Here is a 14,842-nt window from a genome sequence, read left to right as displayed (position 1 = left end):
CCAAGAAACAGAGAAACTGCAAATGGTGGCAAAATACAAATCTCTGTTCTGGTCTCAGCTAACAACATTTCATTTCAAGAAAAACAGATAAGGAGATTCAGTGAGTATATTAAACAGCAGCAGAGGGACAGAAATTTTCCATTAGCTCTGAACAGCAGCCGTAGACAACAGAAGCTGTTTGCACAATGGATGCTGTGGATGACCAATACAGCGCATTTATACACGTGGGCTTTCTTCCTCCTTTTTCATTTCCTTCCCAAWGGCAGGGAGTCAATTGCCAAGTGTTCAAATGCCAATTCAGGCAAGAAAAGTCACATTCAACCGCTAAAATGAAGCAGCAAGAAGTTCAAAGCTGCAGAAGAGGTGTTCTGCAACATCAGCCCTTTCTAAGGTACAAGTAGGAGTACCATGGGGAATTTGACTTCTGAAATGRCACTGGAAACACCTCATCAGGCCTGACTGCATTTGCAGTTCTGTTTGGTAACACCCTTCCCATAGCAATACCATCCATCCCTGGACAGACAGGATGGAACGTGTTACAAGCAGGCCTATACAGATGTTTAACATAATGGGATAGACACCCAGAGTTGAGGTGCTTGTATGCTCCAGAATAAGAGCAGCTGGATGCTACTCTGGCTTCCCTCTGTATTCCTAACACTACTGTTTCCTGAGATTTTGTAATTGGTATCCAAACACATATCTATAGGTGTTAAATAAATAAAACTATTTTCTTACATAGCATTTAAAAATATTTGATTCTCTTCCAACAAAAATTCTTAAAATGTATCCTCTGGCAGCCTCTCAAGCTAACACCAAAAAAAGATTCATCAGTTTCCATTATAAAAGTATWTCTTTTTTGCTTGTATTCATACGAAGAACATAGTAAAGAATTTCTCCTCTTACCTCTTTGTATTCATTGATCAGCTTTGTRAGTCCATTTAAAAGCATTGGACCTAAAGGCTTTATTTTACTCTCTGGACAACTGCAATTAGAGAAACCAAAACATTACCTTTTGCATCCCTGAAATGTATCTTCTCTAGTATCACTTCTCTTTATTGTTTAAGCTGAGAAATTACAACTTATTGTGTAAAAACACACACACTAAGCTTTTGGTGTTAAATTAAAAAAAAAAACCTACAAACCTACTTCTCTGAGTTGTAGTACTCRTTAGTTCAATTATCTTTATTAATCAGAGTGCCTTCTAGGCAAATAACTAAAAAACATTGTGCTGTGTGAACTACTTACATGATACAAATATGATGCACAAACTGCAACGACAGACTTCTGAGTTTTGCATTTGTGTTTGCACCAAAGAGTCCATCATACACCACCTAACCAAAAGGAAGAAGTAGATTAGAGACTTCACTGGATTAACTTTCGAAGGTTTTATTCCCCCACTTCCTTCCAGACTGTCATCAATAACAATTCTTCCTGCCTCTAAGGACTGGCAGAACTGTATTACCAAACTCATTAGGAAGAACAGCTTTGGAAAATAAGCATTACCTGAATGTTAGCCGGGAACATTTCTGCAGCTTGCCGGGACCGCAGAAGATGAGGAACTATCTTTAATTTAACACGGGTGCTGACGGATTCTCGTTTCATTTCTGGTTTCAGAACAGATCCCTGTCAGAAACAGAGACAAAGTATTGCATCTTTGGACACCAGTATATTTAAGTTACCTGAATTACTTTCTGCTGCAAAACAAAACACACTATCATAGAGAAAAAGATTATTTAAATAGCATAAATATTCAGTGAAAGCAGATATCAAAGGAAATGACAGATTTAAGAAATACATATGTATGCTTTCAAACAAGGCAACCAAAATTACTTCTTCAGCAATTAAGAACATGGACAACTTTGAAGGCAAGTCTTACCTCCTTGGTTTTCAGCGGTATATCCCCAAGATACACTTTATACATTTTGTTGATGATAGCAGGATTGTTCCAGTCAATTAAACTGAAGAAAAAAACACATTGAACACCAACATTATGATTCTGACCTTTGACTGTTTTTYAAAATACAGCATTTCACATCATATACATATTCTTCCCAAAGTTTAAATACAACTTCTCGGTTTGACTTCTAACCACTTTTCCCACATCCACCTATAATCATAACGAATGTGAAGTGATTACACTTTCACAATTTCTGACAAAATGATAACAAATAATTTGTGATAAACCTAAATGGTCCCTTCTCCCCCACTGAAACAGGACATACAGACCATGGTAACCTACCAATTGAATATGAATGGTAATCTATGAACTAGTACCCTTCTCTTTCTCATAAAAGACGTTTAACATTACATATTAACATGCATTTTGTCCACATAGTTATTTTCCTCTCWGGGCAAAGAACACCAGCACAGAAAGAAAGATGAGACAAGCAGCAAAAGAGAGACTGACTTCCTTAATCAGGCTTCATCATTTAATGGAACCATCTCCCCTGTCAGGACTGAGGTACATGGAAAGACTTCATTTGCAGAAGGTTTCACATTACATATTTGACTCCAAGTTGCACAGCCCCATAGAAGCCACCTACACATTTCAAGACAGGCAGGCCTGTCTTGCTACAACTTCCTACATGAGCCAGCAAATCTCCCACTGTCAATGTCTCAAAAAATAATAATAACAGCCATTACTCTGGCTTCTTGATGAGTTAAAGACAGAAGCATTGTCTTCAGATGATGAAAGGTGAACTGCAGGTGAGCAAAAGTTTCAATAACGACACCAACAGTGTCTGCCAAACTTTCTAGACTATGATCCATTTCACAATCAGTCTCTTTTATTCTCCCAATAAATTAAATAAATGTATACTCTTTTGGSAATCATTTACTAAAGCCTTATTGACAATTGATAAACCACAGAGGGCAACAGAGCACCACACTGATTGCAGCTAACTGTGTCAAGAACACCACCACCACCATCTTTTCCAACCATCTAGACCTCACCTTTGCTTGCTCTTTAGTTCAAGGTCTGCTGCAGTGGCAACACTGTGTCTTGTATCACTGGAGGCTACAACCAGGTGTATAACAGCTTCAAGTTCGGGCACTTGCTCAGCTTCAATGAACTTCACTATTCCCAGCTTACACTGCTCAACACCAGGGAAAGACAGTGTTACTGACAACAAAGTGGATGTTAGTGTAACTGTAGCAGCTCAGCTGTCTGAAATCATGGCTGCTGCTTGCTTAAGGAGAAGTTCACATGCTCTCCATCTCTCGCCTCCTGTCAAAGCATTCATCTGCAGCAAAGTATCAGCATTACAATTAGGGGATGTTTTGCTACACTCCTGCTAAAAAAGGATGCTTCAGAAACAGAAGACACTGATGCAACCCTTAGGAATAAAACATAAAGACTAGTCTGCTATTCCTCACCACCCCACCACTGCCAAATCCTTAAGGTATCATGAAAAGTCCTTCAATAAATTCCTTCAAGGCAACTGAAGGCCTGGTCAGAATCAGTTACGTATTTTCACTCCAGCTTTCTATTTTTCCATCTGCAACCGTCCCTATTACCACCCCCAGTTCACCAAAGACTAGCCCCACAGCTCTAAATACCTGTTCTAGCAGCTCTGGTGTCCACGGACTATCTCCAATTACCCTTTTGGCTGCATASAGGCTCATCCCAGGAGGTGGCTGAGGGATTCCAGGACCTCCCACGCTACTTGATGAAGACCCCTGGGCAGAGGGCGCATTTTGTCGACTTTGAGATTCATTCAATACAAACCTAAGCAGGAAGGGAAAGACTTTCATTAGAGCTTTTACCAATACACATTGGCAGCTGAATTAGATTTTGCAATGGAGAAATACATGTAACTTGTCCAACTTCATTTATTTTTCTTTAATTAATCCCATGACTCTAACATAAGACAGAATTTGAGACTCAGCTACAATTACCCCAGCATATTCTGGAAGAGCCATAACAATGTCATTTAAATGAAAACAAATCTCAGGTAGGAAAGGGAAAAGTCCACTGGCATTTCCAGAAACAGTTCTTAGGCTGCAAACCAGAAAAAAATTATCTATTTTATATTAGAAGTAAATACTCATAGAGTACTACATTCAAGAAACTTGTGCTATAAGCTTCAACAACATTTGTATGATTTCTATAAAAATACAAATCTAACATGGGAAATGATGAAGCATATGCAACACCAGTGGCAGGAAATAAACCTTGATATAARAAATAAATAAATTAGATACAGTCTTGGAAAATGTCAGTTTTAGTACTGGGCAGGGAAGAAAAGCAAAATAAAAAGATGAAGTTTCCAGATCCTGATCTTTTGTAAGACAGGCTAGCCAAGCCGCCCTGTGCTCATCTCCATGCTTTCATAAAAGCCACCMCACTGCTTCCCTTTGAAAGTTGGTCCACACATGATAGCCTCAAAATTGCAGTGCAGAGATCAACAAGAATTATTTTGCCCCAGCCAATCTTCCATTGCTCTTCAATCAGCACCCAGGCAACAAAAAGAGGTAAACAGTCTMAATAATAAGAATAAACATTCACTTCAGGTCTCATTAGTTAAAACTTCAAACACCTTAATATGAGCTTTAAGTCCTACAACTAAGCATTCTGGTTGCTTTACTGCCCACAAACTGGCAAGGCTAATTCACAACTGGGCAATGACAGAGCAAGTTCTAASAAACATAGATTAGCCATAAACTACTGCAAACAGCCTCAGCCCAGGGAGCAAGAATTGAAGAGACAGACATCCAGAGCCACGGCTAGCTCAAGAAACTCTCTTGAGCATCTTCTGGAAAGAACATTAAAGCCTTTACCTCCTACTTGCAACATCTGAGTATTTCCACAGAGCTCTCTTCCAAACTAAATGATTCCATGGTGTAAAAACTCATGCTTGGTAGATTATTAAAACGTGGAAGAGAGTGAAATCTCATTGCAAAGCCCGAAGACTTCATCTGTTGAACCTACAGCCACAGTTGAAGCTAAGAGCATTAACCTGGGCGACTGAAGAGAGTGAACCATGAATAGTAGAACAGGCATTTTAAACTACACTGCAAGATTCTACATACTCAAACAAGGAAGTGGCCCCCAAAATAGCTGACAGGAAGCATGGCCTCCAACAAAGCTATGTGGAACAAGATGACATGCTCACTATTTTAAATTCATTCCATTATGCTAATGCTCTCAGGTGGGCAAAAGTTATGAGCTCAAAAAAATCATACTGCCATCAATCCTATGGGACTTTTATTGCCAGAAAAAATAGAAACGCATTCTACCATCAAAATTATTTCTATTTGCTTTCACAGCAAAAGCTCCCTTAGCAATAGGAAGACACACAAAGAAAACAGTTAGTGGAAAAAACATTTTGAAGTATTGATTTTAGACATTAGAGGGTTCCCAACAAGCAGTGATAAGTAAATTCAAGTTGCTCTGTACATTCTTGCCTTCAAAAACAGTGCCACACTAAGATCATATCATTACAGTTTTAAGATTTTACACCAGAAGACAAAAGACAAATATTGTTCAAAGTTTCAACTGCAGAAAGCACAAGTTTTTAGAGATTATGCTCACTTATGACCTTGGAGGAATAAGCCTTAAAATTCAACTGCAGGAAGATGAGCACAAGATGAGCACATATTTTTGTCAGGCTTCTATTTGAAAGGGTTGGCTGTTTAACAGAAAGCTCACATGTCCCATAGTTAGACTCTGATCTCAAAAGTGGTAAAGACAGAATAGTGAAACACCTAATTAAGTAGGAAAGAGACATTTTGTAAAATAAGGAAGATGGTGATCTGGTTCTCAAAATTATCAGCTTCCCTTCCACCTTTGCACTGGCTTCATTCGAGCTAGGAAATAACAGCATAYTTGAAATGACTTTTCAAGGGTGTAGTGTGTGCTGTTTCACACATAAAGAACCCACTACACAGAGAAGACTGGTATCAACTCACCCATAAGGCATAAGAAGAACATCCAACATAAAGTCCAAAAGCAGCTGTACAGTCTTTGGTTTTTCAGCAAGATTAAACGGAGAAGCTGCTGCTTTCAGTGGTTCAGCAGGGTATTTCATGTGAAAAAGGGTTGGTATTAGAAGATGCATTAGGCTGAAAAACAATTATATTTACTGCAACCATTAAAAAAATACACCTGTTATTTTACAACATGTAAGAGAGAAACCTTTTATATCAAACCCGATCCTTACTAGCAAAAAAAGAAAATCTTACCAAAAATTAAACATATTCACAATCCAGTAACCTTTATTTGCCACCTAATGTACTTAAAAAATGGAAAGCAGAAGATACATTAGGATGTGTCCTTAAAACACAACATACATGTCTGTATGCATGCACAGATATTTGAAGAGACAAAGTCACTGCCTTTGTCCAGATTTTTGACAGTTTCATAATTGAGGTGCAAAATACAATCTAGGACTGTCTCATCCTCAAGAAATACAGGAAAATACACTRGTTGTATACGAGTATGGCCAGATTTTCCAAAGCTCTCTTCACACAGGTACTTGCTTTATCAACAGGGATAAATGATGTTCCCAGGGGCTAAAGTATTTTCACACAAATCTCATGAACAGAAGCAAGATTTTACTGCAAAAGCTTTCAGTAACATATTTTTAAAAATACTTTTACACCATTACAAAATGTAGAGTGAATGAAGACATGATTTTARTAACATTTTCCAATGCCAGCACAGTAGAAACTCATCTCAATGTAGRTAAGAACCAGGTCCATCATTAACAGTTTTTTAGAGGTTCTTAGTATACCGCAGTTGCCATCTTCAGTCTTTTCTTAACTTATTACAACTTAGCTAAAATTCCTAGTTACTTGAAACATTATCTCTCAATTTAGCGTGGCCAATCTGAGACACCTAGCACTGTTCCTGCAGCTGGTCAGAGGCTATCTACTGAAGGTCTGGCCTTAAGCTGGAAACCAGAACGTGATGAAGATGTATGGGGGACATGGACTGGCTTTTCCCTTCCCTCATAGCACRGACCTTTTATCATACAGGGAGTCTGCTACTGCAGATGCTGTAAATTATTATGGCATTGGACTATAAGAATTTTTTTGTACCACCCCAACAACTGAATTACCGATCTTAATCACAGAACATGTCACAAACATCCTRCATAACAAAGACACCACCATGGAGAAGAAATCTTTTAACAACTGATATAAATTATTTTATTAAAAGAATATTAAGAGAATTCACTCCAAGAATAAGTAGTTATACCTGTCTTGTTGTGGYTGAGGTTTCCCTTCCATCGCAGTGAGAAGGGTTGGAGCCAATTCACATTGTTTTTCCACAGGCAGACGGGGGTATCCCATCTTAACGTAAATTATGGTAAAATTCTAAAGAAGTAGAAAAAGCACACAGTATTGCAGCAATGCAAAGGAAGTATGTGTTCTTTAACTCCTTCCTGGATGTCATGTTACCTAATTGGGTATTGGAAAACTATGTACATTTAGTAAGACCAATTTCTTAAGTCTAAGACTTATCAGACTGACAATCATTAAAGCAGAGACTCRGGAAGGACTACTCAGAGCAGGACTTGCAGGGTCTCTTATTTTAAAAGCTGGAAAACAACAGCGCAAAAAAACCTTCTCCAGTTTGTCCTTTTCACTGCCAATTTCACCAGAAGCAGCTGCAACTAAGCAACAGCTTCAAAGAAAGCAAATGTAATGATCTCTCTTACTAGTTTCTGAAGTAAAATAGAAAACAATACTGTGTAAATACAAAGTTAGTAGCATTTCAAGATTTGTCTTGAAAACATGTTTCTAAATCACCATAATTACAAGCTGCAAATGTAGCTAAGAGTCCAGTGACAGGACAGCACAGCAGAGSAGTACTGCACACTGGACTATCTAGCTGTTATCCTGTTATCTAAATCCAGCCAAGAACTGCAGCGGTAAGAGCTGTGTTCCATGGCCTGGCTGTAAGATGTGCTGAAGAGGAGTGCTGTAGTGCAGTACACTACTTTGTGGATGGCACTTTAGTTAAAATGTTATGAAGCTTTATGACACAAAGCAATATGCATTGCTGAGATAGGTGAATGAAAAGATGGTTTTGACAAGTCCAGCCAAACACAGAGCTTGTCAAGAATGTCTTTAAACAAGATGGTTCTTTTTGCTCTACAAAATATATGCACTCCAGAAGCCTTAGCCATTTCTAAAAATGAACTCCACATAATTGCTTAAGGACAACCCATGATTTCTTTTATATCACTGCTGATTAAAGCCTAAATATTTTTCCATACATTTCTAATTTCATTTTATTTTTAATTTGTTATACACAAGACTGAATAGTAAAACAAAAAGTACAAAGTTTAACTATGATTTAACCATTTTGTTTCAGAATGATGATTTGCAACAGATCTACCAAAACTGAAATGTAAATTATTTTATCGTTTCATAGTTTCAGAAAAAACATTTTAAAACTATTTTCACTTTCTAAACTAGATTGAATGAAATAATCTATGAACGTTTCTCCATCTATAAAATAACATCGTTTTTCATCTTTTCTTGCTCAGCTAAGGTCCTGACTCTAAAACCACATAAAAATACAGGTCCTTCTATGTTCAAAGAGTCTTTTAAGCAAAACTCCAATCCTGAAGATATCAGGATATGGATTGGTAGCTGCTTGTAAAATGCAGCCTCTACCAATCAACAGACCCTTTACAATACAAACAATGACAATTCATGCATTCATTGAATATCAAGAGTAACTGCCAGTAATTTGAACAGCAAAATGCTTTATAAAACTAAATTTCATCCCCACCAGACTACAAAATTGARTATAAAAAAGCTCTTAAAGTATCAACCTCATGACACAGACTTGCTAGGTAAACTAAATACAGCAGCTTAAAAGAACATTCTGCTTGTAAAAGTAAAACAGCAAATATCGTTGGAAGAACCAACACTTACAGTGACAAAAGACACTGCAGAAGGATCTTGATAYTGAACTAGCAGTGTCTCTACTGGAAGCTGAATTTTTGGTCGACTTTTGATGCGCTTATTCAGATGAACCAGCAGCTCCATGACCTGATAGAAAGAAAAAAAACCCAAAAAAACTTGAAAGAAACACCACTGAAGTGACTGCTTTGGGCTTCAATCATCAATCTCAGTCTACTTGGCAGGCTTAGTATAAGCAACTGATCATTTAATTACTTAGAAAACAACAGCCATCATTTATAGTATTATCTTGATACCACTCTGACATGACTCAAGTCACTGTAAAGACAAAAACACAAGTCCCAAACCAAGCCACAATCAATAACCTCCAACAACAGAAATATCAGAAAGAAAGGATTACTGAGGATGGCCAGTTCTTTCCAGTTTGGTTACTCTGGCTTGGAAACTGGCACTGCTCCTCTGTATTGAGCTGCAGAATGACTCCAATCCACAAAACAGAACAAAAAAAATGAAAATATAATAAAGCAATAATAAAACTTAAATAAACTTTATTAAATAATAAATAAACTTTATTATAACTCATAATAAAGTTATCAAGTAAGTGTATGARAGCGGTTTGCAGCAGAACGTTACAGAACTGAAATCCTTCAAACAAGGGGAGAAGCCAACAAGAGTGCTGTGAACGTCAGGCAGAAACACTGTGCAGCCCTACCCAAGTAGCCAGAGTCATGGCAGCAGTGCCAATGGGAACAGGCAGTTGCTTGAAGGGGATGGCCCTGGGCTCTGACGGAGTAAACTAAGCTAAACTGGGGCCAAAGTGTGTTGAAACAAGAGAGGTGCAATGTGATGCTCCCTCGTGATGAACACTGTCAAGTAGTGAAGTGGTAAAGTCTTTATCCTCAGAGGTTTTTTGAGACCCATCTCATTAAAACCTTCACCTTCTTCCTGAGCTGAACTTCTAACAGATTGTTTCAGATAGAAGATTAGTCTGGAGACCTTCTAAGGTCTCCTCCAAGCTGAATTATACTATGATTCTACAATTCCATTAAGTAGCTTTTTAGCATAGCATCAGCAAAGTATCATTTGTAAACCCCCTGAAGGATATCACAAGTAAATGGAGGAACTTGAAAAACTACAATCTCTACTCTGGAAAAATTACCCATTCTAAGAAATCACAGTGAACATCTGCATCTYGCTTGCAAACCCTATCAGATTATCAAGCAAGGTGGTGCAAAAACTGTAAGTGCATTAGATGAAGTCAGCTCAGTTCCACTAAAACCAGTCAGAGTCAGTCCTAGATTCACGTTGACTTCAAGCAATTCAAGCCAAAAAGCCAGGGTGTGCTGTGTTTTTGATGGACCATTGCCTTGATCATAATATGCTGAAAAAGAAGCTAAATTGCTATCACAGAAGTTTGTAATGGAAACTGCAGGATTATATGTATACTGAGYTGYATRCTGAGCCTCTTAGAACACCACCTTTAYATCTACTCCATGACTAGGTATCAAAGTAATGTCCAGCTGTAACTCAACGAAATTGCAGAGCCAACCACTAGCATGTGATTGAAACCAGAGATAAACTAACAAACTAAGTAACACTGACAGTTACCATATTCTGCTGCTGTAAATTTATTTAATRGTTACACATTCTACTACTTCAGAGAGGAAAAAAGCTGTCTGCAGGTTTTCTCTCTTTGAGAAAGGGTACAAGATACTAGGACAGAACACCGTGGTGGGTGGTAAAAAAAGACATGGATGGATTTGGGAATGGTGAGGTTTTAGCTCATGTCCTGCTTCTCTAATCATTAATATCAACAAGTGCACTAAGCATTGCATCAGKAGTACTCTTTGACTCAAGCAAATGTTTGCACTTTCAAGCATGACTTTTATGTTTTTGCTGGCCTCACATGGACTGAATTTAAAGTGTCAATGATATCCAGTTTGGCACAAATGCTGTCAGTGAAAAAATATTTCTTGGAGCACATCTGAAGAAGCAGAGTGAATTTACCCTGCATTAGTCTTTGTGTGACATTGCTAGAATAATTGATTTGACATTGCTAGGATAATTGATTTGATTGAAGACATCCTAGAGTAGAATTTAACTCATTTGTCAAACCGTGGCCTGAAAAGGGATTACCTCTTCAAAATAAATGGATTAAAAAGGTATAAGCATTACAAGCTTATCCCCATAGTTAGACTACATCCTAGATCTGAAAACGTATGAGGGCAATAGTTCAATTTACTGAATGTTGCAGCAATAGTGACCTAGTAGTCACAGAATGACAGGCAGCAATAAGAGCAACAAAGGAATACATTGAGGCAACAGGAAGAAAAAAATGAATTTAATTTCCCCTTTTCATTCTAGCAGTACAAGCTTGCCGAGAAAGTGAGTCTGGGGAATCTAAGTAACATTAGAACATAGTCAGTCCCTCTGGCGTACTTGTGAACTAAACTATGCCTCTAAAGTTGGGTGAAAGAACTCCTTGAACAACTGTAATGATCTACACTTAGCAGTATACTCACAATACACAAATGTTCTTATGTGCTTATCTATCTCTACTATCAAAAGCTAATTATGTAAGTTTTTAAACCACAGTTAACTATATTGGCACTTTATTTTGTTGGTGGTGGGTTTGGGGGTTTTTAACCATAATAATCCATGTGGGAGAGAGACATGACATGGGATGTCAGTTTTGTAGACAAGTTACTGGGTGAATAAAAAGTTTGTCCTTCTTCTTCCGTTCAATTTAATTTATTAGCTATATTAGATCAGCTTTCCAATCATCTGAGGGCTCATGTTGAAAAATAAGTGTTTTCATTTTGCTTGCATTGCCTTAATGACACCATGATGGTTTTTTTCCTTTTCCTTTTATATACCTTTTATATATTCATTGTATTCTTAGCATGCCTATTYATAATTTTTGTAGTCTGATATTCTAGCTTAGTTCCAGTATTTTGCTAGGYAGGGAGCATCCCAAAAACATCTTAGAAGCCTCTCAGCTGGTAGCCCTTACTCTATCTTGGTTCTCTATAAAAACCAAGGTTGCAACCTTCTCTCTGCTACAGGGTTCAAGTCTCATCTGAGAAGGAGACGCTTTAMAATAGGGGGGATATCACACCATTTATTAAGTTTCTTATTGGGAATCCCTGTCAAACATGCTAATTTGCAAGGCCTGTAAAAACAGTATACATGTTACATGGGCTGTGCATTTCAGCATTTTCCAACTTTCCTATGTGCACCATAGGATCCTATTAAATACCAAGGTGAAACCCTTTTATGCCTTTAACTGTGTCTGGCTTATAATTCTAAGACCAGAGAAAAAGGCATCATTAACATGATTTTTGGGCTGGTGTTGAAAACAGGCATATTCTTAGTTATCCACCAGGCAAAACTGGCACTGGAAAGTTGGGTAAAAAAACAGCAGACTTCTCAGTATGTTTTCCCATCACATTAACATCTAAGAGCAAGMAGATTGACAAGCTGAGTTCTGATGCAAGTAACGGGAACAGGCAACGCGCATGTTGAAGAGATTTACTTGCAGGTTATACACTACACAGTCAATGTTCACTGATACCAATTAGAATAAAAAACACCCTTTTCCCCTCACCTCTTTCTCACTGATAAATTATTTTGTTGTATGAAAAATATTTTTTTTAAAAAATCAACACACATAGAGCCTTCTTGCCATATTTTTAATTTATTATGAAGAAAGAACACTGAGAAAGTGAAATGCCCTTCACTGAGATGGCAAGAGTAGAATTCAGGGAAATCTACATGGCTGCAATGAATTTGACAAATATGAAGAAGTACACAGAAGTGCTATCATTGCTTAYATTATTATCATCTGGTGTGAATGAAAATCAATAGTTTAAACATCTAAAAGGAAGAAGAAATAAATTTCATTTCCTTATTCACTCTAAAACAGTAACTATTAATAGTACTACTACTAAAATACACCCAAAGTATTCTGTGTGATTTCAAGAGGCCTCTTAAAATTTAATTTTCAAAAGAGTAGTCCTTCCCATTTCCTGAATCTCCCAATACTCCAAAATTACTGACAACACATTCCAGCTTAGAGAAAAAGTATCATACAAAAATACCCCAAGAAATTTCATCAGCTGCTTGAATGCCTTTCTTCACAGCTTCAAGCACACATGGTTAGCAGGTACTCAGAACACTCCATCTAAGCTGGAGTATTCATCTTTTGGCACAACGAAATGACCTGACATTTATGGATCTACTTTCATGTAATCACTCTCAGAACAACATTTTGTGTAGAACTTAGAAAAAAAAAATTGTTTTACAGTTACTTGCAGGTTCTGAAATCCAGTTATAAATGCAGCAACAGTATGATCCTTCCCCTATTTCTACAGGGACTTAYGGAAAGCTTCTTTTTCACCACTAACTCCCAACACTTCATCCACACCCTGCTCCAAAAGGTTCCAGTTCACTCTAATCACCAAATCTAAAACCTAATACATGGAACTCAATTTCCCAGTTACATATTGCATTCCACCTCCAAAACTGCTTGGTCCTTGCTCCTATGCCGGGTTACAGACAAAAAACAAACAGTTTTAGTCATTCAGGTACACATTAAAATACCTGAATACATTCTGTGAAAAAGCTGTCTTCTACAGCAGGGAACTACATTTTTTAGGTAGGTATCACATTTCATTTCCATAATGATTTGGTTCTTGCTCTTATTCCTGTTATTGACCAAGTGAAAGATATCAATGAGCACATCTTCATGGTATTTTGTGCATTGAAGCAAGCTTGTTTCATATGTGCCTTAAGTCAGCTGGCACAAGAGCTTGGAAGCCACGGGAACTGTCCCTATGGCAGCAAGCCTTGATGGTAGGCTAATCCAGAGCTAGCAGGCCTCAAGTAGAAACAAATGCAGTCTCTGCAGATCTGCAAAAGCCTGTGCTGATACAAGCACCGACTGTTTTGTTTAAGCTCAAACAGGAATAATAATCCAATTGTCTATTAGGGTCATGGCAATTTTCCCTCAAAGAGTAGTTTTCTCCACAGGGAGCATCCAAGAATAGCAGATCATGATCAGGGGCATTTCCTTCTCCCTCATCACGACAAGGTATCTTTATGGTAAATTGAACCCTTACCTTTTTGCGAACTCCTTCCTGTGTGCTGGACAGCTTGAGGAGAACAGGGGGGAGGAATTTGGAAATAATGTTCTGTAACTGCTCATCTGTTTCTGCATGGCCAAGACGCAAGAATACACGCTCCAGCTGATCTGCAGTTGATTAAAGGAAAAAAAAAAAAGAGAAACTATTTGAAAATCAAAATTCCTGTAGCAAGAAAACTTTTTCTTAACATCCCCTAAAGGACTTACAAGAAATGCTGCACAATGTTATTAAAGTATTTACATCTCAACAGCACTCATGATAGATTTTTAACCCTCTGAAAACTATTGATGGTAGAAAACAGCCTGATGGCTTCCAGTACTAGCCTTCATGAAAACATGGAGACCACTCCTAACAAAGACAGAAGCAATTAAGGCTGCCTTTGCAGGTACAGGCCAAACACCTGAAAGCCCAAGAAACAAGCTAGAATGAAAATTCAGTTCTTCTGAAGCTTGAGACTACTATAAATCTGATACTCACAGATTAGGATTCGCGAGTATTTATAAGGACACTTCGACACAGGCTAACCTGTTCAGCACCTGTCTATTGGGGTACTTTGGTCCTCCAGAAAATTGGAACAAATGTTGGCCAAACCAGTCATTTGTTATAATTAGCTGATCTTTTCTCAAAGATCTGTTTGAAACATTTCTGATCTATTTTCAAAAAGATGGCACTATGATCAACAGGAGTAAGAGCACAAGTCTGTAACATAGAACATGCTGTTGTGATCCAATCACTCTACAAAGTGGCTGGAGTCTTGTAATTCACCTTCCTTTGGCCAGCTAGTCTATTCTCCAAACTCAAGAARGAACAAACAAAAA

At 37.8% G+C, this 14,842-nt stretch overlaps 1 protein-coding gene across 2 annotated transcripts in view; it reads right to left on the bottom strand.

The window, feature by feature from the left end:
* Positions 1-14,842, bottom strand: part of ECPAS (Ecm29 proteasome adaptor and scaffold) — a 61,020-nt gene that overhangs the window by 39,455 nt on the left and 6,723 nt on the right. For both annotated transcript variants that reach the window (XM_057374529.1, XM_057374528.1), the window contains exons 2-11: positions 14,001-14,131; positions 8,893-9,009; positions 7,202-7,320; positions 5,911-6,063; positions 3,559-3,727; positions 2,953-3,092; positions 1,877-1,958; positions 1,504-1,623; positions 1,246-1,331; positions 904-982 (exon numbers count right to left, since the gene is read on the bottom strand). In XM_057374529.1, the coding sequence (XP_057230512.1) occupies positions 904-982; positions 1,246-1,331; positions 1,504-1,623; positions 1,877-1,958; positions 2,953-3,092; positions 3,559-3,727; positions 5,911-6,063; positions 7,202-7,320; positions 8,893-9,009; positions 14,001-14,131 (1,196 nt within the window). The remainder of the gene's footprint in view (positions 1-903; positions 983-1,245; positions 1,332-1,503; positions 1,624-1,876; positions 1,959-2,952; positions 3,093-3,558; positions 3,728-5,910; positions 6,064-7,201; positions 7,321-8,892; positions 9,010-14,000; positions 14,132-14,842) is intronic.

The sequence above is a fragment of the Malurus melanocephalus genome, unplaced genomic scaffold (genome assembly GCF_030028575.1).
Source record: "Malurus melanocephalus ecotype Western Australia unplaced genomic scaffold, MMel_1.1 scaffold_228, whole genome shotgun sequence".
NCBI lineage: Eukaryota > Metazoa > Chordata > Aves > Passeriformes > Maluridae > Malurus > Malurus melanocephalus.
The sequence above is the reverse complement of the archived record's forward strand: the minus strand, read 5'-3'. Positions and strand labels throughout refer to the sequence as shown.